Source organism: Panthera onca, chromosome A3, assembly GCF_046562875.1.
Source record: "Panthera onca isolate mPanOnc1 chromosome A3, mPanOnc1 haplotype 2, whole genome shotgun sequence".
Lineage (NCBI taxonomy): Eukaryota > Metazoa > Chordata > Mammalia > Carnivora > Felidae > Panthera > Panthera onca.
The window spans coordinates 115,741,623-115,767,328 of record NC_138341.1 but is presented as its reverse complement, the minus strand read 5'-3'; the positions used below and the strand labels follow the sequence as shown (position 1 = coordinate 115,767,328).

The following is a 25,706-nucleotide window of genomic DNA, read 5'->3' as shown; positions in this document are numbered from 1 at the left end:
CTCGTTTCCTCTCTTCTCCTCTCCTCGTTTCCTCTCCTCTCCTCTTTTTCTTTTTCTTTTCTAAGATTTTTATTTATTTATTTTGAGAGAGAGTGAGAAAGCTCCAGCAGGGGAGGGGCAGAGAGAGAGGTAAGAGCGAAAATCCCAAACAGGCTTGGCACTGTCTCCACAGAGCCCGATGTGGGACTCAAACTCATGAACCGTGAGATCATGGCCTCAGCCAAAGTCGGATGCTTAACCAACAGACCCACCCAGGTGCCCCTCATATACCATTTTCTTAAGGTAAACTCCAGGTGGTGGGATTTACTGGATCAGAGGACATGTGCATTGTGCATTTTTGGCAGATATTGCCATGTTGCCCTTCAGACAGGTCATACCAACCTCCGTGGCTCTTAGCTGTGGTCTGTAGTGCTTATAAACTGGCAGTTGTGCAGACATTGGCACACCTTTGTCATCGGCCACCTTGGGTCTGGACTCTGTGGCTCTGAGTCAGACAACTTTGTCAGGTCGAGTGTTTTCTGGGACTGCTGGCTTTGTTTGGGCTTTGTGGCTGCTGCTGCCAGATCACTAAAGGGACATATCACATGGGGCACTTATTCACCAAGGCAGTCACTCAAGTCCTGTCCCTGTCCTGGAGCATTGACTGAGGTAGAAGAGTGCCCCTCATGAGGGTTATACACACCTGCCTTCAGGCTGTTTGGGAGCAACAGAGGACAAATATGAGACATTTAGAATTTTAGTAAATTGTTGAGTATCTGCTCCTTAAAAAGGCCTTCCACAAGATTCCCCTGCCTCACTGTCTCTTCTTAGCCCCCTGTTTGTTTCTTCCAAGCACTTATCCCAGTTTGTAACTTTACATTACTTGTTTCTCTCTCTGCCTCCCAGACCAGACCTGCTTGTAAGCTTCTTGCCAACAGAGATCTGCCTGTCCTTCCCACTGCAGGCAGCTTTGGGTTTGGCAGAGGGCAGGTGTTTAGCAAACACTTGTTGAATGAATGAATGAAACAAAGATAGCCAGGGAGAACATTGTGTGATTAATGGCCAAGTGGGGAGAGTAACCGGTGGAGGAATCTAGAGGGAACCTTTCCTGTTGTGAGTGGTCAGGGAATGCCCTGGGGAGCAAGGAGTAGCAGCTGGGCCTTTTACACTTGGAGAGTGAAAGGTCTGGGTAGTGGGCAGGTTGGGGGCCAGGGCACCCCTCTGGCAGAGGTTAGTGGCTAGCAGCTCTGTCCTTAACCCTTCTCCAGCTTCTGCCAAAACCTGGTCTCTGTGGCTGATGAAGCCCCTACATGTCCTCCACAGCTCAAGCCAGGTCCACTTCCATCTGACCTACAGTCAGTGCTGCCATTGAGATGTATGGCATTTGGGGACACACCTTCAATCCCACAGCTGGCTGTTTTCAGCTCTTCTAGCTGGAATGACGTCTTAGAGTTCTTGGTCCTCCCTCTCCCCTCCCTGGGCAAGACTGATCAAGCTGTCCTGGGAAGAGCTGGATTTTCAGCAGGCATCAGGAGCCCAGTCCATCATTGCTGAATGCAGAGAGCACCTTGACCCACAGATTTTAAGTCCTGCTCTGTTTGAGTTGGTCAGTGCCACACTCTGTTATACAACAATCTGTGTTGGTAAATTCTTAGTTACACTGGCAGATAAACCAGTGACTTAGGCTCCATCCTTTCCCCTTGGGGCCATTAAGTATTTTTCAGCATGTGGCATGGATCATTTGTTAATTATAATTGTGCCTCAGAGTCAGTAACCAGGAAATGACAACAGTAAAACATCCATAGGGTGTGTGTGCATGCACGCTCATGCACATGTGTAAGAAAGGTGGGGGAGGAGGAGAGATTGAGGTAGATTGGTTGGTTGAGGTCCTCTTCTACTTCCTCACTTCAGCAAGTAACTTGACTTCTTTGATTTGCAGTGTTGTTTTTTTTTATGGGCAGAAAACTTTTTGATTTTTTAAAAAAATTTTTTTAAACTTACTGTTTTTTTAATTTAAATCCAAGTTAGTTAATATATAGTGTAATAATGGTCTCAGGAGTAGAATTTAGTGATTCATCACTTACATATAACACCCAGTGCTTATCCCAACAAGTGCCCTCCTTAATGCCCCTCGCCCATTTAGCCTATCCCCCCCCACCCCGCCAGCAACCCTCAGTTTGTTCTCTGTATTGAAGAATCTCTTATGATTTGTCTCCCTCTCTGTTTTTATATTATTTTTGCTTCCCTTCCCTTTTGTTCATCTGTTTTGTATCTTAAATTCCACATATGAGTGAAGTCATAATTATGATATTTGTCTTTCTCTGACTGACTTATTGGGTTGTAGTGTTCTTAAAACCAGGGATGACAACCCAGCCTCCCTGGATTTGGGCATGTGTAGGTCCTGTTGCTATTATCATATGTTAACATGAGAAATAGCACCAGTGACCTGCTATTCAGATACCCAGAGCAAATTCCCAGGGAAACATTCGGACAAAACAAACTTCTTCCCTTTTTTTTTTTTTTAAACAAAAAAACAAAACTCTTTTCTTCTGCAGGTCAGCAACCAGCAGAAGAAAAATAGTTATCAAAGATTATATATAAACAAAAAGTAACGTGTTTAAATTTAGCTTTTTTAAAGGAGTAAGATAAAACATCTGACTCACCCTAATTCAGCTTAAAAACAGGAAACATAAGGAAATCTCCCCCTAAAATTATAATTAATAGTGGCTCATGTTTAAAGAGTGCCTACTAGGAACCAGGCCCATATGATCCCTTTAATCTTCTGGATCATGTGCTTGTGTGGCCTTCTGGACCTTTCCTTGTACGTTCCCATGTACTTGTGTGCTCCTGGAGAAGAGCTTTATTTGTGTGTGTGGGTTTTATTATTGGCAACATGATGAAGTATGACTTTTTTCCTTTCAATAAAACATCTTGGTGATCTTTTCTTGTTTGTATAAGAGGGAAGTGCCTCATCACAGTTGATGGAGCTGCTCCCCTCCTGATAGCTTCTTAAGCTGTTTTTCTTTGTTCTTGTATAATAAGGAATACACTTAGTCCCCTTATAACTGCCTTTTGAGGGAGGCACCAGTACAAATGACCAAGTGGAGGCCTGGAAGTCCCCAAGCTCTGAGGGGTGTGTTTATTTATGCTCATTTATCGTGTCCTCTTCTTACACTGGAGGTTCCATGAGGGCAGCTCCAGGTCTGTCTTCTTCACAAGTGTAACACCAGCACCAGGAATATTCAGTGACTGTTTATTGATAAATAAATGGAATGAGCTGGAATCCGAAACCACATTTTATGACCAGTGATCCCGTATAATCCTGTGTACCCTAACCTCCCAGTCCTAGTATCTGTTTAGGACAAAGCTGGGCCTGTGGCAGGTCCTGCTGGATTCCTAGGGGGTCAGAGCCAGACCCCACGTGGCTGACCCTGAAAGCCCCGCTCCTGTTCTGTGTCCGTGTCCAAAATGGATCCCCAGTGTCCAGAGAGTGTCCCTGCAGGTCCATGAACTGCTGCCTCCTCACCATGGGCTGTCGGCTCTGATCCCTTCTCCTTGTAGTATAGAACCTGTAGATCCTAGGCTGGCCCTGCCTTGGCCATTCTGCTGTCTTCAAGGAAGCCTGGAGCCCTGGGGTCCTGCCACAAGCCCTCTGACATGTTGGGTCCTGCTCAGGACTGGCTTATTTGCTCCAGCACAAATGAAACCACAGTCCTGTCTCCTGGAATTACCTTTCAGTTGGTCTGGCGTGTCATTCTGGGGAATGGGACAATGAGGAAATAAATGTCTGGGGACATGTTGGGCAGATCATCAGTGTTTGGGTGGTGCATAGCCCCCATTTGTGGACAGCCAGGGCCCATTTCAGATTTAATCCGTGCTTTGTGTGTGGTCCTGACTGCAAGATCCAGGGTATGTGTGTGGGGCGGTGGGGGAAGAGGTCTTCCTCCTGACACGAGGGGCCTGTGGCCCAGGCTGGAGCCCTTGCTGTCGTCCAGCTCAGTGTGTGTGTTTACTTTGCTTTCCTTCCAGGTGGCATTTTGCCAGGTCTTCATTCATTCCTTCATCCCTCCTGTCTTCAAACTCTGTGCTCAGCATCCCAAGCGTGGCTCTCACAGGCCCTTCCCTGCCTTCTCTCCTCCTATAGCCAGAGTGACAGGAAAAGCCTGAGCTAAATATAGGGGGGCAAGGCCAGCAGAAAGCCTGGGTTTGGAGGTCTAGCCTCGATGGTGACTCCCAGCCCCTCTGTCATGGCTCGCTGGCCTTAGGCAAGTCACATAAATTCTTGGGCCTAATTAATTTATTTGTATATATTGGGCATTTGTTATGTGCCAGGCACTCTGCTAGCAGAGTGTGAATGAGACACAGCCCTGCTTCCTCGGAGCCCAAGGTCTGTGGGAGAGAAAGAAAAGGAACCGGTCAGGGTCAGGGCAGCCGGGTGGTGCTGTGGATGGGTTAAAGAGGCTGGGGAGCTCAGAGCTGAGGCGGGTAAGGAAGCTTCTGTGGGGAGGCAGCCTGTACGTGGCATCCCCGGGGCGGGTAGATGCAAACCTGGCTCTGGGTGGTGAGACCTGGGAGGAAGAGAGCATGAGTGAGGGAGTGTGGAAGGCAGTTCTGCGGGGCTGGCGTGCCCTGCCAGAGGGTGGGAGCCCTAGCATGCTGAGTACTGGGCTGAGTCTGTGGTTTTAGGCTGAGGATAACTGTGATCCCATCTTTGGTTGGAAAACCTCACCATGCCAGGAGGGGTAGAGGTGAGGGGTGTGAGCTGGAATCTGGAGCCCAGGGAGGCTGTTTAAATCTGGTGAGAGGTGATAGCGGCCTCCGTTTCTCTGCCTACAAGAAGGGTGGCTGTGAGGACTCGTACAGAGTTGGGTGAGGAAAGCTTTTGTGAATTGAAAAGAGCCACCTGGATGACAATTGCCATCATACCGGCTTTGGTCTTACATTGTGGCCTTCCAGACCCCAAGACGGAGGTATAGTGACTTTCCCGTTACTTTGCATCTTTAGAGATAGAGGGTGGAGCTCGGTTCTCCGCCATCATCTCCCACATGTGTCCACTCAGGCCTGGGTTGGGTCACGCCAAAGCCCCGTCCAGCTCCACGAGTCAGCCGTCGGCCCCTCTGGCTCCCACGTTCCTGGACCCCAGGCAGCGTGGGCAGAGGATGCTGTGCTTTGATTGTTGATGGTAACAACCACGTGAGCTCCCGCAGGTGCAGGTTAGCTGTCCAGTGTCAGCATCTCCAGCCCAAGCAGTAGACCTGGGGAACTGCGACATGCCTGGGGTGACAGCAGCTGCTTCTCTGGGAAGTTGGCAGCCTAGGTGCCAGTGTTGGCCGAGGCTGCTCTTGTGAGCCCCACAGCTTCTAGACGCACCGAGGTAACAGCCTTCACTGGCTCGGATGTCTCTGATACTTATTTTGCCTTTTCCCAAAAAACTCTCTTCCTGGCTAAGTGTCAGGACTGGGACCTGGGAGCACAGCCTCATCAGGGGTGTTAGTGTAGACCAAGGGCCAGCATGGGCCCATAACAGGACCCACATGTGTGGTTACAGACCTTTCGCTCCCCAGAATCCTTAACTGGGAGGGGCTGTGGGGAGGATGGGAAGAAGTAGGGCTTGGGCCTCAGGCAGGACTGGCATTGCAGCCCAAATGCTTCCCTTACTCCCATGTGACCCTGGGCAAGACCCTTGAGCTTGGAGTTTGCTCATCTCTGAGTGGGGCTTATAAACCCTACCCCGGAATGTTGTGAAAATTCAGTGATGTGCTTTTTTTAAATTCAAGTCCAGTTGACACACAATGTTACATTGGTTTCAGGTGTACAGCCTAGTGATTGGACAGCTCACTTATGCTGTGCCTAGAAGTGTAACTGCCATCTGTCCCCATGCAGCGCTATTACAGTGCCATTGACTGGTCCCTGTGCTGTACCTTTCATTCCTGTGACTTTTCATTCCATGATGGGAAGCCTGTACTTCCCACTCCCCTTCACCCATTTTGCCCATCCCCCAACCCTCTAATGATTTTTTAAATTAAAGAGCCTGGTCCGGAGCAGCTACCCAGAAGTTGTTGGTTTCCCTGTCTCTCCACTTCCCCACCCTGTAATGGAGCATGTTCTAACCATTTTATTCCACTTGTGAAGTGCCTCTCCCTGTCACTGGCCATCCTTTTATCAGCTACCTCATTAAATCTTCATCGTGGCCCAAAAGATAGTGCTGGAACCGTCATGGCTGCCAGCGAGAGAAATGTGGTCTGACTGAGCCCTCAAAAGGGGGAGGGGACCAGCAAAGCACTCCCAGAGTGCCAGCCCTTTCCTGGGTCTGGGGTCACAGAGCTGGAGCAGATGCCATCCCATCTGGTTGGGAGGCCAACAGGAAGTGACTTCATCCCAGGGATCACATAACTGAGCATGGGGTTAGGGAAGAATCTGGGGCAGGAGATGCAGATGATTCCTCTCTAGGGATAAGCAGGAGCCCTTTGTGGGAAGAGCCATTCCAGCTGAGGCAGTGAGGTGTGGCCACAAAGTGTTTTCAGGACCAGGCTGTGTTCAGGGCTCCTTGGGCATGTGGGTGTGGTGCGGGGCAGAGTGGGGCACTGGGGGCTTCTGAGCAGACAAGTGAAGGGTTCGTTCGTGTGTGTGTGTGTGTGTGTGTGTGTGAGAGGGAGAGAGACAGACAGACAGATAGACACTGAGAACCTGAGAGAGATCCCTCAGGGGCCAGGAGGATGCAGGAGGCCTTCTGGAAAGAGGTGGCAGTGGGAGGGATAAAAGGAGGCTGAGGTGGAAGTCTGAGGAAGGGGATTGGCAGGACTTGGTTGATGGCAAGAGAGAAGCTAAGGAGTCCAGCCACAGCTCTTAAGGGCCACTTTAAAGAATGGGCTTCTTGGGGCGCCTGGGTGGCTCAGTCGGTTAAGCGTCCGACTTCAGCTCAGGTCACGATCTCGCGGTCCATGAGTTCGAGCCCCGCGTCAGGCTCTGGGCTGATGGCTCAGAGCCTGGAGCCTGTTTCCGATTCTGTGTCTCCCTCTCTCTCTGACCCTCCCCCGTTCATGCTCTGTCTCTCTCTGTCTCAAAAATAAATAAACGTTAAAAAAAAAATTAAAAAAAAAAAAAAAAGAATGGGCTTCTCAGGCTTCTGGCCAGCTCAGTCAGTACAGCATGTGACCCTAGATCTCAGGGTCATGTGTTCGAGCCCCACATTGGGCATGGAATCTTCTTAAAATAAAAAATAAATAAAAATAAAGAATGGGCTGTTCTTCAGGTCTCTGAAAACACACAGGGACAGAGCAAAGACTGGGGGAGCCACCATTGTGAGTAAACTAGTTTTATCACTCACTTTACAGATGAGGAAAATGCAGCTTAGATTTGGGAAAGTGACTTACATAGGGTCACACAACCACTAACTTGTCCATGCTCTTTCCATTGCTCCTTGCCCAACTTCCCCCACCTAGACTGGGCAGAGGGGCTCTGGATCTGTAGCTGCTGTATAGCTTGAATCCCAGGGCCTGAAATCCCTGCTCCTTAGCCCAAATGGAAAGCCCCAAGGTCAGAAGAGGGAGGTTGTCTTGGCCAGCCTGTTACTAGCTAGGGGTGTCTCAAAGAGCCAAGCCTCCAGGCCAGCCTGGTGTCCCCAAGATGCCTTCCCCATAGGCCAGGGTCAGGTCACCCAATCGGGAACACTGACCTTTGGTTCCAGACAGATCAAGCCGGCACACAGGACTCTTCCCTCCATACCACCCTCCCCTTACACTTTATCATGAAAATTTTCACAGACACAGCAAAGTTGAAAGATTTAACATTGAACTCCCATATACCTACCACCTAGACTCTACCGTTAACATTTTACTATACTTTTGTGATCACAAATTATCTATCCCTCAATCCCTTATTTTAATCATTATTACACTATATGTTAACTAATTTGGATTTAAATAAAATTAAAAATTTTTTTTTAATGTTTATTTATTTTTGAGACAGAGAGAGACAGAGCATGAATGGGGGAGGGTCAGAGAGAGGGAGACACAGAATCTGAAACAGGCTCCAGGCTCTGAGCTGTCAGCAGAGAGCCCGACGCGGGGCTCGAACTCACGGACCGTGAGATCGTGACCTGAGCCGAAGTCGGACGCTTAACCGACTGAACCACCCAGGCGCCCCTGGATTTAAATAAAATTTAAAAAAACCCCACAAAGTATAGATATCACTATATTTCCTGCTAAATATCTTAGCATGTATATTATTAACCAGAGCTCAATACTTACTTATGTTTTTCTTATATGAAATTTATTTAAGGTGAAAAACACAAATCTTAACATGTACATTTTCTTTTTTTATAATTTTTTTTATTTTTTCAATATATGAAGTTTATTGTCAAATTGGTTTCCATACAGCACCCAGTGCTCATCCCAAAAGGTGCCCTCCTCAATACCCATAACATGTACACTTTCTGAAGCTGCCTTTCATTCAGCAAAAATTTTTAATTTATTTATTTTGAGAGAGAACATGCACACACAAGCGTGAGTGGGGAAAAGAAAGAGAGAGAAGGGGGAGAGAAAATCCTAAGCAGGTTCCATGCTGTCAGCTCAGAGCCCAATGTGGGGCTCAGTCCCATGAACTGTGAGATCATGACCTGAGCTGAAATCAAGAGTTGGACACTTAACTGATTCAGCCACCCAGGTACCCCAGCAGCAAAATATTTTTGAGATTCACTTATATAGCTGCAGATAATAACATATTGCTTTTTTAAAATAAACTTTTAAATTCCAGAATAACTTTAGATATAGAAAGTTCCCATATGCTCCACACCCATGATCTAAGCCAGGGAACTACATTACATTTAAGTGTCCTGTCTTCCCCATGTCCTCTGCCTGCTTTCTCAATCTTTCCTAATTTCTCATGACCTGGACAGTCTTGAGGAGCGCTGGCCAAGTATCTTATAGAGTGTCCCCATTTTGGACTTCTTACGCTTTTCTTTTCATAAGTTGGGGGTTTGGATTTTTGGAATGCTCAGTCGGTACATGCTAGCCACCTGATTTCATAATGATGTTACCCTTCATTTGTTCAAGACAGTGTTTGCAGGGCTTCTTCAGGATAGAATTACTATTTTCTCTTTCCCTGCTCTGTTCTTTGGAAGTAAGTTACCTCTCCTAGCCCACCCTTGGGGGCAGAGGGTGGGGAGTAGGAAGAACTAAGCTGCACCTCCTGGGTGAGGTATGTTATTTGGAATTCTTCTGTAACGGTTCCAAAAGCAATTCTCTCTCATTTATTCAGTCATGTATGAGCTGGTTGCTTTTAATTTATTTCTTTAATCAATATAATACATATACATAATTTACAATGTTAAGGATTATAAGGAAAAAGAATGGTTCCCTAAGGGCTTAGTTATTTGTTTTGTTACTTGTAAATAACATACATACTCTGGTTTTTTCCCCCATTTTATATTAAATTGAACTATATGAACTTTCCAATATGCAACCATTTTTGATCTGCAAAAATGGCCATTTCATATGGTTCAACCTAATACCTTGTATTTTGACTTTCTAATCCTTGTACTGCTGATTTTGTGTGACACTGGAGTTGGTTCATTTGTTTTATTGTGAATTGTGACTTTGCATTTGATCCTCATCACATCTGGCTCCCAGCTTAGCCACAGCTCCAGACCAGACACCTTGGGCCTAGGTGAGAAAGGGGCTGCAGGATGTGAGGTCAGCCTTTGCTGTGGTAACTGCCCGCCACGGGCAGCTGTGGAGCAAAGCCTTGGGGGCTCCCTGGACTGTTAGCTCCACGGATACCCTCAGCTGCGAGTTCTCTGCCCTGTGGCAGACTGGGCCCCAGGTAGATCACCTTGCTGCAGCGTCACGGCCACTAGGCCAGCTCTCATGTGTAGTCTCAGGCCAACTATTGAACCTTTTGTGCCTCAGTTTCCTCTGGTGTAGGTCCTCAGCTTTTCCTTCAGGCCCCTCTGTGTTCTCCTTCCTGCCCACAGTATGAAGCTGTCCAGGACAGGGGTCTCCGGAGGTCAGAGGCCAAGATCCCAGGCTCAGCTCAACCTCTGACCTGTTCTAAGACCCTAGCTGGGTGTTCCCCCTCCACTCCTCCACTGGGCTTCCATCTTCCCATCTATGCCAACAAGGTGGTTGATACTAATGGTCTAAGAGGCCTCTAAGTGGCTGAGAAATGGGGCTGTGAGCCCCTTTCCCCACATCCTGCCATGCAGCAGGGCTCTGCTCCTCCTGCCCCGGGCACTGGGAGTCTTGGGATGAATGGGATTGTAAAACAGCACAAGTCCTTATTCCTCTCTGGGCTTCTGTGAGGGGGATAGTACTGAGCTTCTGGGGCCCTTTGGATTCTGTGGCCTATCCAGGAAAGGCCGACTGAGCTGGTCACGGATACCATGGTGGTAGAACGCCTCGGGGACCCTGCCCAGTCCAGGGGAGGAGGCACAATCATCAGGCAGTCACACAGATGAAAGAAAAACTGCAATTTGGATGAGTTTGTGTTACCAAGTAGAGGTTAATGGGGCCAAGACCCAATCTGGGGGTGTGGGAGGGCTTCTCTAAGGAAGTGATCTTTCCTGAGACCTGAAGGGTAAGCAGATGTTGGCTGGATGAAAGGGAAGAGAACATTGCAGGCAGAGGAAACAGCAGAGATCCTGCAGCAAAAGGAAAGAAGCCAGTGTGGCTGGAGCTGAGTGAGGTGGAGCAGGTGAGAGGGTGAGGCATGCACATGGGGCAGGGACCAGGTACAAGGCCTCAGAGCCCCAAAAGAGTCTGATCTTCATCCTAGGAGCCCTAGGAAGCCTTTGGAGGACTTTTAGCTGGGAAGTAATAGGCCTAGATTTATTTTGAAAAGCAACCTCTGGCTGCGAGGGAGAATGGATTGGTGGGGTCAAGGGTGCGGGAGGCCTGAGACCAAGGAGCCCAGAGCAGAGATTGCTGTTGTTTCGATGACAGTGGCTTCGTCCAGGGTGGTAGCTGTAAGAACAGGTAGAAATGGGTGGATCTGAGAGTTTGGGAGATAAAACTGCCAGGACTTAGTGGCCTTGTGTCCAGGAGAAGTGGCCTAAGAACCTGGAGGGAAGATGGGGGCATGGGTTCACCATGGGAGCAGCAGCTTTGACCGGGGGCTCAGCTGTACCATGGAGGAGCCTGTGGGCACCCAAGAGGTGAGGTTGGAAGGGCCACTGGCTGCAGAGGTACATTCTGGAGTGCAGAGGCCAGGGCCTGGGAAGGTGGCGTGAACCCCACAGGGGTGGAGAGGGGCAATACAGGGGCACAGGGGTGGAGAGGGGCAATACAGGGGCACAGGGGTGGAGAGGGGCAATACAGGGGCACAGGGGTGGAGAGGGGCAATGCAAGACCTTGTGGGGTCAGTTTAGGCCCTGAGGTAGGAGTCCCTGGGCAGGGTCACCCCAACACCCGCCTACCCTCTCAGAGACCCAAGGTTCAGGGGTAGGTTCCTCAGAGCTTCTCACACCTTCTCTCTCCCCCCAGATCCTGCTCATCTCCGATTACTTCTATGCCTTCCTGCGGCGGGAGTACTACCTCACACATGGTCTCTACTTGACTGCCAAGGACGGCACGGAGGCCATGCTTGTGCTCAAGTAGGCCTGGCTGGGCACAGGGCTGCATGGACTTCAGGGGGTGGAAGGGCCAGAAGCTGGGCCAAGCCCCCTAGCCAGAGTTGCCAGCAGAGGAGGCCTCCGGCAGATGAGGTTCGAGTCCAGGGTTACAAATCTCTGGCACCAGAGAGGAGCCATGGCTGGCAGCAAGGCCAATGGGGAAACTTGGACCCCCACTTTGTGGTTCTGCACACCGGGGAGCCCCCTCCGAGGCTCGAAAGGGGAAGAAGCAGGTGAGCAGGGTTTGTTAGGTTGTGACTACTTAATAAATGGTTTTTTGTTACAAAGAAATCGATCCTGGGCCCACACTGCACTCCTGGAAGGGGTGGGCTTGGCCCCTAACACCACCGTGGTATACTACAGGTATACTACATACTGGTGTGGGTTTCTAGAATGAGCCCCAAGTCCACAACACACAAGTTTGTGCCCTGGCCAGCTGAGACTGCTGTAGGGCAGCCTACTCCCACCCCACCCGCCAGCAGCTCCCACCCCCCCCCCCCCATTCCCCAAGCAGCTGGAGGCAAAGGGCCAGGCAGGCCTGAGCAATCTTTATTCTGCAGAGGGACAATGACCACAGATCCGTACACCTTGTCAAGACCAGGTGAGCCAGGGGCCAGTCTTTCAGGGGTGGGCAGGTCCAGGCAGGGGGGCAGCGCCTCAGGTGAGGGAGGGGCAGATGGGCAGGGGCCTAAAAAAAGAAAAAGACAAACCACACGGAGCAGGGGTGCTGGGAGCTCTTCCCTATCCTCCCGCATCCCAGCCAGCACCCAGAGGGGTAACCCTAACAATGACTGGCCCAGGACCCACCCAAGGGCAGAGGAGGTGTGGTTGGTGCGCCCTGGTTAGGAGGCGGCATCCCTGCCCAGCCCACCCAGGGCAGAGACCGTTAAGTTCAGGAGCCAGGAGCTCCCTGGGTAGAGCCTGACAGGGCCCCCCCCCCCCATTCCCAGGCCAACCCTTCCCCCCCCCTACTGCTGCTTCAGAAGCCGAAGGTTTCCTGGGAGGCGTAGACCATGTAGAGGAAGCCATCGTCATCCTTCTCCTGCTCGTAGATGTCGGCGATGGGTGTAGACACGCTCACCATGCTGTGCTGGTTCACCAGCAGGAAGAAGGCCTGCGTAGGGTTCAGCTGCAGGCGGCGCCTGGGGTGGCAGAAGGGCATGTCAACTGTGAGGGGCCAGGCTCCTGGGTGGGTGGTGCCCTGACCACACCCCCCGCCCCATCCCCAATGATTCTGAGACCACCCCCATCCCAGCCCTTTCTGGAGGCACTCACCTCTGACCTAACACAGACCCCAGCCCTGACCTTTCCCAACCTACCTAGGACTGGGATCCAAAGCCCAGGCCCAAGTCCCACCCTCCCCCAGAAGGCCCCAAGCCCCTTCCGACTGCTGCTGCCCACGCACCGGATGATCTTGACCAACTCGCTCATGTTGACATGGTCTGGCACCAGGAACTTGGTCTTGTCCAGGACTGGCAGCTGCTTCTCACCCTTGTAGCGCTCGATGATCACCTAGGGGTGGGGCAGGGGATGCGTGAGATGGGCGGGGCCTGGAGCCACAAGGATGGGAGGGGGCGGTGGGACTCACCGGGATCTTGCTGGGGTGCTGGTCGCGGATCTGCTGCACCTCCTTACAGCGGTCGGCTGCGGACAGGAGACAGGCAGTAAGGCCAAGAGGTCCCGCTTGCCCCGCCCGTCGCCGGCCCCGCCCCCCAGGCTCCCGCCCCCGGGGCCGTCAGGCCCCAGGGCCTGGCACCGGCTGGACTGGGAGGCGAGGCCCCGGCCCAGGCCAGAACCTGCCTCCCGGCCCGGGGGGTCCAGCCTGAGTCTGACGTCACGGGGCTGACGTCGCCTGCGGCAGTCAGGGTCAGTCGTGGTTCCCACCTCCCCCCCCCACCCCGTGTCCCCGCTCCACACCCGCAGACTGCCCGCCGGGCCTCACCGAAGGTCCGCCGCTGCTTGAAAGGCCGGTCTGAGGGCATCGCGCGGGCCCGGCGGGGCGCGCAGGCCGGGGCTCCGGGACGCGCGGCTTGGGGGCTCTGACTGAGATTCGGGGGCTCCGCGCCTCGCGCTCAAGGGCTCCGGTTCTCGAGCTGAGCCTGGCGGCGGTGGCTCGGGGAGGTAACTCGCCCGGGTGACGTCAGGTCACAACATTCCTTAAAGGGGAGGCCGGCGCCCTGCTCCCATTGGGCCGACGCAAAACCCGCCCGCCTGGGCCTGTGACGTCATGGCGCAGAGAGCTGGACTCCAAGCCAGCACCGCGGAGGGGTGGGGCGGGGCTCCCAGGTCGCGTCACAGTCCTGTGACGTCATGAGCTGCCGGCCCATCTCCCCGAGGCAGGGGCTGAGAGACTGGCAAGCCTGCCGGGAGTTGAGAGAGCTGACTCGCAGCTCTGACAGCGGGAGAGCGCGCGGGCCAGTCCGGGGCTCAGCATTTTCCGTTCCCCCTGGTGCTAAGTCATCCCACAGCACACTGGGAGGCCGTTCCCTTCAAGCGATGGTGTGAGGCGCTGGAGGTGACGATGGCAGTAAACCCAAAAACCTCGCCTCCATGGAGCTCGTGGTTAGAGAAAGAAAGCTAGGGTCGGGGGGATTACAACTTGAAAACAAGATGCTAAAAAGGAACACAGGTTTTCAAAGGAATTTCTAGAATTGAAAAAGCTATTTGAAATTCAAGTCTGAAAGGATCAGGCAAGAAAGTAGATGGGACACAGCAGAAGATAAGTCACGCAACTGGAGGATTGAAAGGAAGCAACCAGAGAAACAAGGTGATAGACCTTCTAAAAGGGGAGGTGATAGGAATAGGGAAGTGAGAAGACCCACAGGTCCAGTCAGAATTCCAAAAGGAGAGAAAAGAAGTGGGAGAGGCAGTTCTTGAAGAGCTTCCAGACTTGATTAAAGACCAGGATCCTTACATAAAATCCAGAGCAGGATAAATAAAAGTAGCATCGTGGCACTTTGTAATGAGTTTGCAGAACTCTAAAGAGAAGAAGAAAAATGGTGAGCAACTAAGCTGGTAAACATGTAGGTAAATAAACAGTGGAACATGAACAGTGATGATTAATCTGGGGAGTTACAAAAGGAGCACAGGACACAACCGGAAGACTGGAGAGAGTAATGAGTTCAAGTGTTCTAAGAGGCTTGATATATTTGAGGGGCACAGGATAAAGATACTGATAATTTACAAAGCATTGTGAATTCAGGAAGTGTGTATTTCAGACACTTACAAGGGATCACTAAAAGAATAGCAAGTGTAACTGCCAATAGAGAAAAGGAGGAAAAAAAGTAAAAAGAATGGTATATAAATGATGCAAAACCAGAGTAAATGTAAAACATGAGTAAAAATGTTTTACATTCACTTATTAAAAACATGATCAGGGGCACCTGGGTGGCTCAGTCGGTTGAGCGTCTGACTTCAGCTCAGGTCATGATCTCATACTCATACACGAGCCCCACCTCGGGCTCTGTGCTGACAGCTCAGAGCCTGGAGCCCGCTTCAGATTCCGTGTCTTCCCCTCTCTCTGCCTGTCTCCTGGCTCATGCTCTCTGTCTCAAAAATAAATAACATTGGGGCGCCTGGGTGGCTCAGTTGGTTAAGTGTCCGGCTTCAGCTCAGGTCATGATCTCACAGTCCGTGAGTTCAAGCCCTGCATCAGGCTCTGTGCTGACAGCTCAGAGCCTGGAGCCTGCTTTGGATTCTGTGTCTCCCTCTCTCTCTGCCCCTCCCCTGCTCATGCTCTGTCTCTGTCTCAAAAATAAATAAAAACATTAAAAAAATAAAGAACATTAAAAAAATTAAAAATAAATAAATAAAACATGATCAGACTGGCCAAGAAAAATAAATGCAGCTCTATATGCTGTTTACAAGAGGACATTTAAAACTTAAGGGCACCAAAAGTAAAATGATGGGAAAAGGTATACTAGAGAAAAGCTAACCAGAAGGTATAGCTATAGCAAAATCAGACAGAAAAGGCCTTAAGGTAAAAAACATCATTAGAGATCCAGAGGATGACCAATAAATGATGAAAAGTACAACTTGTAGGAAGACAACAATTCTTATAAAACATACAAGTTAGAGGTCTAAAAGGCTGAATGTATAAAACAAAAGTGATAGGATACAAGGAGAAATGGCCAGATCTTCCATCATAGTGAGAGATTTAAGACTTCTTTCAGTAACTGATAGACCCAACAGCCAAAAAAAGATATAGAAAGATATTAATAACCCTGATGGAACCCTGAACCCAGTATTGCTACTTTCAAGCACACAAGAAACATTTACCAAAAAATGACATAAAAAATGGCCCCAACTTGAATCTCAACAGGTATCGAATAGTTTCATAAAGACCATATTCTGTGACCACAGACCAGACCCAAATAAATTCTAAATGTTTGGACACATAAACATCTAAAAAACATTTTACTCAAAGATGAAATCCTATTGAAATGAAAACTATTTAGATCAAAAAAATGAGAATACACTTAAAAACTCAGGGTTGGGGGAATACAACTAAAGCAGCCTATAGAAGATTTATAGCCTTATTAATTATAGTAGGTAAGAAGTACAGAAAATCTACAAGCAGAGTATTAAAGAATTATAAAAAAGTAACAGGGTCAACCCAAAGAAAGTGGAAAGAAGAGCAGAAATTGATGAAATAGAAAACAAAAATACTAAGATAGACCACAAAGCAAAGCTGGATCTTTGAAAAGACACACAGAATAAACATTAATGTGCCAAATAGACCTGCTATCATTTCTAGCAGAAATGATAAAAATAAGAATGTTATAAACTTTATGCCAGTAAATTTAAAACTTAGATAAGATGGACAATTTTCTAGAAAAAGAAATTTGCCAAAACTATTTCAAAAAGAAATAGACAAAGTGAGTAGCAATATACCTCAAAAAATTGATCCAGAGGGTTTTTGAGGGGAGTTCTCCCTGCCACCCCAAGACCAACCAAACAAACGAAAACAAACCTGCAACAAACATCGTACTTAATGGTAAAACACCATACTCTATGGTATGGTGAATTCTATGGTATATCCATTTCAGTGAAATGAATTCACTGAATATAATGCAACATTGTATTGAGGTCCCAGCCAGAACACCAGGCCAAGAAGCAGCAGGAGCATAACTACCACTCACAGCAAGAAGATGCAGAGGAATCCACAAACAATAGAAGACTGCTAACTAACATGAAGTCTGACAACACAGCATACCATGTTTTAGAGGAAGATGGGAAATGGGAAATGGGAAATGGGAACTCTCTACACTGCTGAAGGGAGTGTAAAGCCTTTCAGCCATACTGAAGAGTGATTTGGCAGAATCTACCCAAACTGAAGATGCCCATATCCTACAAACCAGGAATCCCACTTGCTGTGTCCCATGTGAGCTCAAGGGAACACAGTTAAGTATGTTCATTGGAGCATTTTCCTAACAGCAAAAAATTGGGACCACCTATATGTCCTACTGAAGATGTTGGGTATTCCTATAACATAGCAACACATGGTGAGAGAAGGGCTCAGCAAACTTTCCCTTTAAAAGGCCAGACAGTAAATAGGTTTGGCTTTCCAGGCCATATGGCTCTCTGCAACTACTCCTTTGTTGCTGTTGGCTTGTGGAAGCAGCCCTTACCCCGAAAGGGCATGGTTGTATCCCAATAAAACTTTATTTGCTAAAACAGATTTGGCCTGAGGCTTTAATTTGCTGACTCTTGATCTAGAGCTGTGTCAAAATGGACAAATCTCACAAAGTTGCAGCAGAGTATAATCAGAGCCATTAAGTGCAGCTGAAAGAACTAGGTCGGCCAAGGCCTTGGGGGAAGTTGTTACACCTCTCCTTGCTCCACTAAGCCCTAGGCTGAGGCTATGGTGGGGGAGGGCCCATCCCCCAAATCCCAAGGTCTGTGCTCACTCTTGCTCTTACCTGACCAGTCAGCAGGACTGACACTCCACCTCCAGCTCTGGTTTCTCTCCCACTGTTCCTCCTTTCCCTCATCTCCACAGAATCCAAGGCCCGGTCTACTCCGTGTCTCTACTTGAAAGCCTAGCAGACATTTGAAATTTACCTTCCCCCAAATCAACCCATGCTCTTTCCCTAAAATGTGCACCAGTTGTAATCTTCCCTGTCTCCATCCGTGTCATCTTGGACCCCTTTCTTTCCTTCACCACCCACATATCCAGTCCATGCCCAAACCCTGCTGGTTCACATTTCAAAATACCTCGACAATCTAACCAATTCTTACCACTTCCACCACTGCCCTCGGGCCAGAGCTGCCATCATCTCTTGCCTGACTACTGTCAGCATCTCCCATCTGGTCTCCTCGCTTTGGCTTTGCCCGCCTCATTTGGGTCCCACTACGCTGACAGCAGCTTTCCTGTGCACGGAAGTCGGGTCAGCTGATTCTGTACCCCACACGTTCAGAGCAAAAGTCAAAGGCTGAACAGTGGCCCAAGAGGCTTGTGAGATCTTGCTTCTTACTCTCTCCTACTCTCTCTCCTGGCCTCATCTACTCCTTGCCCCCTAGGCTTCAGCTACACTGATCTTCTCACTCTTCCAGAATCAGACACACTTGTGCCCCAGGGCCTTTCAGTACTTACTCTCCCCTTTGCCTGGAGCGTTCTTCCTCAAGATCTCTGTGTGGCTCTCAGGTCTCCTCAGGGAGGCTTTCCTGAATGATCTTATTTAATGTTGCAGTCCCCACCCCGGTTACTCCCTATCCTCCCTCCAATGCCTTATTTTTTTGACAGAATAGTTAGCCCCTTCTAATATACTATATAATTTTTCTAAGCATTACAAAAATCTTCAGGCATACAGAACACTTGAAATGATTGTTCAGCAATCACCAATATACACACCAGTTACATTCTATACTTAATGCTTGCCCTATTTGCTTTATCATCTGTACATCCACCCACCCAATCTTTTTTATACATTTCAATTGCAATCCAATATGCATTTATTTTTATTAACTTAAAAAAATGTTTATTTTGGGAGAGTGCAAGCAGGGCTTGGGCAGAGAGAGGGGAACAGAGGATCTGAAGTAGGCTTTGCGCTGACAGGCTGACAGCAGTAAGCCCCCATGTGGGGCTTGAACTCACAAACCACAAGATCATGACGTGAGGAGAAGTCAGAGATGCTCAACCAAATGAGCCACCCAGTTGCCCCTCCAATATCCATTTGTGATAAAAACTCTCAACAAAGTGGGTATAGAGGAAACCTATCCCAACATAATAAAGGCCACATGTATGACAAGCCGACAGCTAACATACTCAATAATAAAAAGTTGAAAGCTTTTCCTTTAAGATCAGGAACAAGACAAAGATGCCCCCTCTTGCCATTTTTATTCAACACCATCTTGGAAATTCTAGCCAGAGCAATTAGGCAAGAAATAAAAGGCATCTAAATTGGAAAGGAAGATGAAGGTGGCTCAGTCGGTTAAGCGTCTGACTTCCGCTCAGGTCAGGATCTCGCTGGGTTTGTGAGTTCGAGCCCCGCGTTGGGCTCTGTGCTAACAGCTCAGAGCCTGGAGCCTCCTTCAGATTCTGTGTCTCCTCCTCTCTCTGCCCCTCCCATGCTCATCTCTGTTTCTCTCTGTCTCTCAATAATAAATAAACGTTAAAAAAAAAATTTAATTGGAAAGGAAGAAGTAAAACTGTCGCTGTTTGCAGATGACAGGATATTATAGAAACCCTAAAGACTCCACCAAAAAACTGTTAGAACTCATAAATTCGGTAAAGTTGCAAGATACAAAATCAATATACAAAAGTCTGGGTTTTTTTTTTTCAATTAATTTATTTTTGAGAGTGAGCGAGCAAGCAGGGGAGGGACAGAGAGAGGGAGAATCCCAAGCAGGCTCCACACTCAGCGCAGATTCTGATGCAGGGCTCAATCTCACGAACCTTGAGATCATGATGTGAGCCAAAGTCAAGGGTCTGATGCTTAACTGACTGAGCCACCTGAGCACCCTGTTTTTTTTTGTTTTGTTTTGTTTTTTTTAAGTAGGCTCCATGCCCAGTGTGGGGCCCAACACAGGGCTTGAATTCATGACCTTGAGATGAAGACCTGAGCTGAGATTAAGACCTGAATTGAGATCAAGATAGTGGCACACTAAACTGACTGAGGCACCCAGGTGCCCCAAATCTGTTGTGTTTCTATATGCTAATAATGAACTATCAGAAAGAGAAATTAAGGGACGCCTGGGTGGCTCAGTTGGTTAAGTGTCTCACTCGGTTTCAGCTCAGGTCATGATCTCACAGTTTTGTGGGCTTGAGCCCCACATTGGGCTCTGTGCTGACAATGGGGATTCTCTCTCTGCTGCTCCCCCACTCACTCTCTCTCTCTCTCAAAAATAAATAAATGAGCTTAAAAAATTATTTTAAAAAAGCAATTAAAATACCATTTAAAATTGCATCACTCCCCTGCACTCTCTAAAAAAATAAATAAAAATAAAAAATAAGGGGCACCTGTGTGGCTTAGTTGGTTGAATCTGACTCTTGATTTCAGCTCAGGTCATGATCAAGGTCATGGGATCGAGCCCCAAATTAGGCTGTGCCCTGATATCATGGAGCCTGCTTGAGATTCTCTCTCTCCCTCTGCCCCTGCCCTACTCTCTAAAAAAAAAAAAAAAAAAAAAAAAAAAAAAAAAAAAAAAAAAAAAAATTGCATCAAAATGAATAAGATACCTAGGAATACATTTAACAAAGGAGGGGAAAGTCTTGTATACTAAAACCGTAAGACATTGATGAAAGAAATTGAAGACACGAATAAATGGATATTCTGTACTCATGAACTGGAAGAATTAATATTGTTAAAATGTCTCTATACCCAAAGCAATCTACAGATTCAATGCAATCCCTATTAAAATTCCAATGGCATTTTTCACAGAAATAGAACAAATGATCCTAAAATTTGTATGGCACCACAAATTATCTGGAAAAGCCAAAGCAGCCTTGAGAAAGAACAAAGCTGGAGGCAAACTATATCACAAAGTTATAGTAATCAAAATAGTATGGCATTAGCATAAAAACACAAAGATCATGGGTGCCTGGGTGGCTCAGTGGGTTCAAGCCCTGCATTGGGCTCCACACTGCCAGTGTGGAGCCTACTTGAGATTCTCTCTCCCACTCTCTCTCTCTGCCCTCCCATGCACGTGCTTGCTCTCTCAGAATAAATAAACTTAAAAAAAAATCAGTGGAGAATAGAGATCCCAGAAATAAACCCATGCATATATGATCAATTAATTTATAATCAAGAAGCCAAGAATACACAGTGGCAGAAAGGACAGTCTCTTCAGTAAATGATTTTGGGGAAACTGGACCATGACTTATACCATAATGAAAACTAATTCAAAATGGATTGAAGACTGAATGCAAGACCCGAAACCATAAAACTCCTATAGGAAAGCATATGTGGTAAGCTCCTTGACATTGGTGTTGGTGATGATTTGGGGATTTGATACCAAAAGCAAAGACAACAACAGTAAAAACAAACAAGTGGGACCACATTGAACTAAAAAGCTTCTGCACAACAAAGGAAACCACCGGCACGATGAAAAGACAATGAATTAAAATATTTGCAAGTCATATATTTGATAAGGGGTTAATATCCAAAGTATATAAAGAACTCCTACAACTCAATAGCAAACAAAACAAACAAACAAAAAAACCCAACCAATCTGATTAAAAAATCATTAGAAGACCTGAACAGACATTTTTCCATAGAAGATAGAAGATGTACAGATGGCCAACAGACAAATGAAAAGATGCTCAACATTACTAATCATCAGGGAAATATAAATCAAAACCACAATGAGATATCACCTCACACCTGGCTATCTATCACCAGCATGACAAGAAATAACAAGTATTGACAAGGATGTGGAGAAAAGGGAACCCACTAACAGTGGTAATGTGAATTTGTTCTGCTGCTGTGGAAAACAGTATGGAGGTTCCTCCAAAAATTAAAGATAGAAATCTAGCAATTCCACCTCTGAATATTTATTTGAAGGAAACGAAATCTCTAGAAAAGATATATGTACCCCTATGTTTATTGCAGCATTATTTACAATAGCCAAGATATGGAAACAATCTAAGTGACCACTGGTAAATGAATGGATAAAGAAAATGTCACACACACACACACATGTGCATGCACACACACACGATATGGAATATTATTAGTCCATAAAGAATGGAATCTTGCCATTTGTGACAACATGGATGGGCCATGATCTCACTGATATGTGGAATCTAAAAAACAAACAAGCTCAGAGATACAGAGAACAGATTGATGGTTGCCATAGGCTAGAGAGTGGGGTGGGGCAAAATGAGTGAAAGGGGTTAAAAATCACAAAGTTTCAGTTATAAATAAGTCAAGGGGATGTAATGTACAGCATGGTGACTATGATTAGTAATGTTGTAGTATATATTTAAATGTTGCTAAAGAGTAGATCTTAAAAGAAAAAAAATTTTGTAACTATGTATGCTGATGGTTTTTAATCAGACTTATTGCGGCGATCATTTCACAATATATACAAATATTGAATCATTATGTTGTACACCCAAAACTAACATGTTATATGTCAATTATGTCTCAATAAAAAGAGGAAAAAAAAACAGTAAGTTGCAGACATCAATTCACTTTATCCTCAAACCCTTTATATCCATATCAATATTTGTTTTTAATTTTTTTACAGGGATAAAATTTACATATAACTAAGCATAGATGTTAAGCGTGTGTCTGATGAATTTTCACAAGTACACACACCTGTGTAATCCAAACTCCTACCAAGATACAGAACACTACCATCACCTCTTTAGAAAGTTCCCTCTTGCCCCTTCTCAGTCCATATCCACCCTCACCTCCAGAGGCAACCACCATTCTGAGATTTTCACCATAGATTAATATGAGCTCATCTAGAACGTCCTATAAATAGAACCACACACAGTACATGCTTTTGTTTCTGGCTTCTTTACTTCAGTATAAGCATTTTGAAGTTCACGTTCTTGCAGATATCAGTAGACCATTTCTTTATATTGTAGAGAGCTTCCATTGGATGGGTGAACCACAGTTTGGTTATCCATTCTTCTACTGATGGACACCTGGGTGGTCCAGGTTTTGGCGATTGTAAATAAAGATGCCATGAATATTCCTGTAACAGTCTTTGTGTGGACACACTCATTTTATTTCACTTGGACAAATACCTAGGAGTGGAATTGCTGGCTTATAGAGTAGATGTGTGTTTGGTTTTAGAAGAAATTACTGAGTTTTTTTCTCCTTTAAGTTTAGTTATTTTGAGAGAGAGTGTGTGTGCAGGAGGGGCAAAGAGAGAGGCAGAGAGCAAGAATCCCAAGCAGGCTCCGCACTGTCAGTGTGAGGAGCCTGATGTGGGGCTTGAACTCACAAACTGTGAGATCGTGACCGGAGCTGAAATTAGGTCGCGTGCTTAACTGACTGAGCCACCCAGACACCCTGGATCTTTTTCTAAAGTAGTGGTTCCATTTTAGATTCCTGTCAACGCTGTACACACATCTGTGTGTGGGAGCTCCTGTAGCTCTGTATCCTTGCCAGTATTTGGTGATGCCAAATTTTAATTTTAGCCACTCTGGTGGGTATGCAGTGGGATCTAATTGTGGGTTTAAATTTAATATGATATATAATTGTTATAAAAATTATTTTATTTCTCTATCCCAGCACCTAGATAGAGTGTGGCACATGGCAGGTGCTCAGTAAATATTTGCTGGATGAGGACCTGTCCTCTGGACCTTCACAGTGTCATTTCTCTGGAACGTGTGGACTGCCCATCTGAGGGTCTGTCTCCCCTCTTCTGACTAGGACTCATAGGCCTCAGAAAAGGCAGAGAACTGGCCTTGACTGGCCCATCACACCAAAGTGGAGCAACCCTGCCTGAATGGCCACCAATTGCTGTGTGACCACGGCAGGTTCCTTCTCGGAGCCTCTGTCTGCTCCCTTACACAGTGGCAGACAGATGTTGGGTCCAAAGTAGCTTTACTAATGGGGTGCCTGGGTGGCTCGGTTGGTTAAATGTCCGACTTCGGCTCAGGTCATGATCCCGCCGATCCCAAGTTCGAGCCCCGCATCGGGCTCTGTGCTGACAGCTCAGAGCCTGGAGCTGCTTCGGATTCTGTGTCTTCCTCTCTCTCTGCCCCTCCCCTGCTCGCAGTCTGTCTCTCTCTCAAAAATAAATAAATATTATAAAAAATTTTAAAGTAGCTTTACTACTTACTGGATACCTTTGAACAAATTCTTTCCCCCTGGAGCCAGTAACAGAACCTACCTCTGAGGTCAAGGATCAGCATCAGTGAATGACCAGGAGGGCATGGAGTTCTGGGGGAACAGGGCCTGGAACTTCATTCAGCACCCATCTTATTTAAGGCAATGAGCTCACTTGTAAAATGGGCCTCACTTTGGGAGGACCCAGGAGGAATGCAGTCTGAGTCAGGGTCATTATCTCTGAGTAAGGATTGGTTGTTCCTGTTTATAGACTCCAATTGGAATTTTCCCAAAGACTGGAAGGACTGAAATCTTCCCAGGGGTCCCCTAGCCTCTGGCTGGGGCACCCCACCCTCGCTCTTCAAAGTCTCTCTGGCTTCACTGGGAAGTATAGGCCATGACCATCAAACCCACTGCCCATATGGGGCCTCACTCCCTCTGTTCCCTCCTTTCCCTCTAACCAGGGGCATGCTCACCCCTAACCACCCGCCTCCCTGAATGACAAGGCCCAGGTTGCTACCCTCTTACCCTCCCTCCTATGTCCTCACGGTCCCTGCCCTCCTAGACCCTGGCCCTCAGAGCTGGCCAGTCACCTGGCGAGGTTGCCTCCCCTTGGCCTTTCCAGCCTCTGGCTGTGCCTAAGAGATCTCATCCTGCCATGGGCCCCAGCTCTCCTCAGCCTGCTCGGCCCGTTCACATCCATCAGTGCCTTCAACATCAGCCTCAGGTCTGAGTCCTGCCTCCTGAACAGTTTGCCTCAATGTTTAGGCTTCTCAAACTCAACACGTGCAAGTGAAGCCCCATCTTCCCTAATACCTGCAGCTCCAGCTTCTCCCCTCACGTCCCATCACTCCAGCCTGACCCAGGCTTCAGCTGGGCTCTCCCCTTTGCTACCGATCCAGTCACTGTCTGAGTCCTCTCAGGTCCACCCCAAGTCGCTCTCAGACCCATCTGTCCTCTCCCAACCCTCCCTCTGTCACTCCACCAGGCCAGCTTTGCCTCCCACTTCCCAGGTCTCAGCCTAGACCACGCTTCACCACCACCCTTCTAACAAGACAAGGTTTCTGCTTCGCCCTCTTCGGTTGCCAGTCCCTACCTGTCTCCACTTCCTCTTGCCCAGCACACATTCCACAGCCCACCACAATTCTTCCCAAAGTGCAGAACTCCCTCATTCTGCTGAATTAACCTGGGAACATCCCAGTCCTGGTTAAAGCCAGCTGACAGCTTGTTACGCAGCTGCGCCCCTGGCTGCAAATATGATGCAAAATTGCTGATTGCAACACAGCTCAGCTGGGCCCTGCCCACCCATCCCGAGTCACTTACCTGGCAAGCTCCAGTCCTCCTCTCCGGGCAGCTCCGGCTCGCCTTCCCTCGTCGTCCTCTGGGCCCTCACCCCGCCTTCCCTCAGGTGCAGTGGACCAGCGGGCCCTGCTCTAGCCTCAGCCAGCCCTTCACTCTGTGCCCCGGGCCACCCTTCCCCTTGTTTGCTCCTCCAGGAGGCCCCTCGTCTCTCACCAGCAAACAGTCACGTTCTGATAACTCGCACCCCCCTCCATCTCCCACCCAACTTCTTCCTTCACAGCCCACCTGCTATGACCACTTTCTCCTTGAAATTCTTTCTTCTCTTGCCTTCTGTGGTGGAGACTGTTGTTACCTTCAGCAACAATTGTGCTCTCCCCCCGTGGAACAGAACCCTGAATGTCTCTTAGGGCAGCCCTGCACCCAGCTTGATTTCCCAGCTTCCACTCCAGCTAAAAGTGGCAAGACGACTACACTTTTGTCAGTAAAACATAAGTGTTATGGGACAAGATCATCCTACAGGACACGGTGGGTGTCGAAAACAGCAAGACCTTCAACCGGGTGGAAATCAAGTCTGAGATGCTCAGTCG

The 25,706-nt window shown here is 47.9% G+C and overlaps 2 protein-coding genes across 3 annotated transcripts in view; one reads left to right on the top strand and one right to left on the bottom strand.

The window, feature by feature from the left end:
- PIGU (phosphatidylinositol glycan anchor biosynthesis class U) overlaps positions 1-11,882 on the top strand; it is an 83,228-nt gene extending 71,346 nt beyond the window's left edge. For both annotated transcript variants that reach the window (XM_060616026.3, XM_078444139.1), the window contains one exon: positions 11,460-11,882. In XM_060616026.3, coding sequence (XP_060472009.1) covers positions 11,460-11,573 — 114 coding nt within the window. In that variant the 3' untranslated portion in view covers positions 11,574-11,882. The remainder of the gene's footprint in view (positions 1-11,459) is intronic.
- Positions 11,883-12,114: 232 nt separating this feature from the next.
- MAP1LC3A (microtubule associated protein 1 light chain 3 alpha) lies at positions 12,115-13,695 on the bottom strand. Its single transcript, XM_060616061.2, has 5 exons — positions 13,530-13,695; positions 13,176-13,231; positions 12,993-13,099; positions 12,560-12,729; positions 12,115-12,275 (listed from the first exon to the last, which is right to left on the bottom strand). The coding sequence occupies exons 1-4, from the start codon at positions 13,567-13,569 to the stop codon at positions 12,567-12,569; spliced, it is 366 nt and encodes a 121-aa protein (XP_060472044.1). The 5' UTR covers positions 13,570-13,695; the 3' UTR covers positions 12,115-12,275; positions 12,560-12,566.
- Positions 13,696-25,706: the final 12,011 nt, after the last annotated feature.

What these genes read in the sequence shown, in the direction of transcription:
- MAP1LC3A (XM_060616061.2), bottom strand. Translation starts at nt 13,569, where the DNA reads ATGCCCTCAGACCGGCCTTTCAAGCAGCGGCGGACCTTCG. An exon ending in AGCACCCCAGCAAGATCCCG is followed by an intron (nt 13,100 to 13,175) that starts GTGAGTCCCACC and finishes CCCCACCCCTAG; the next exon opens with GTGATCATCGAGCGCTACAA. An exon ending in GAGTTGGTCAAGATCATCCG is followed by an intron (nt 12,730 to 12,992) that starts GTGCGTGGGCAG and finishes CTGCCACCCCAG; the next exon opens with GCGCCGCCTGCAGCTGAACC.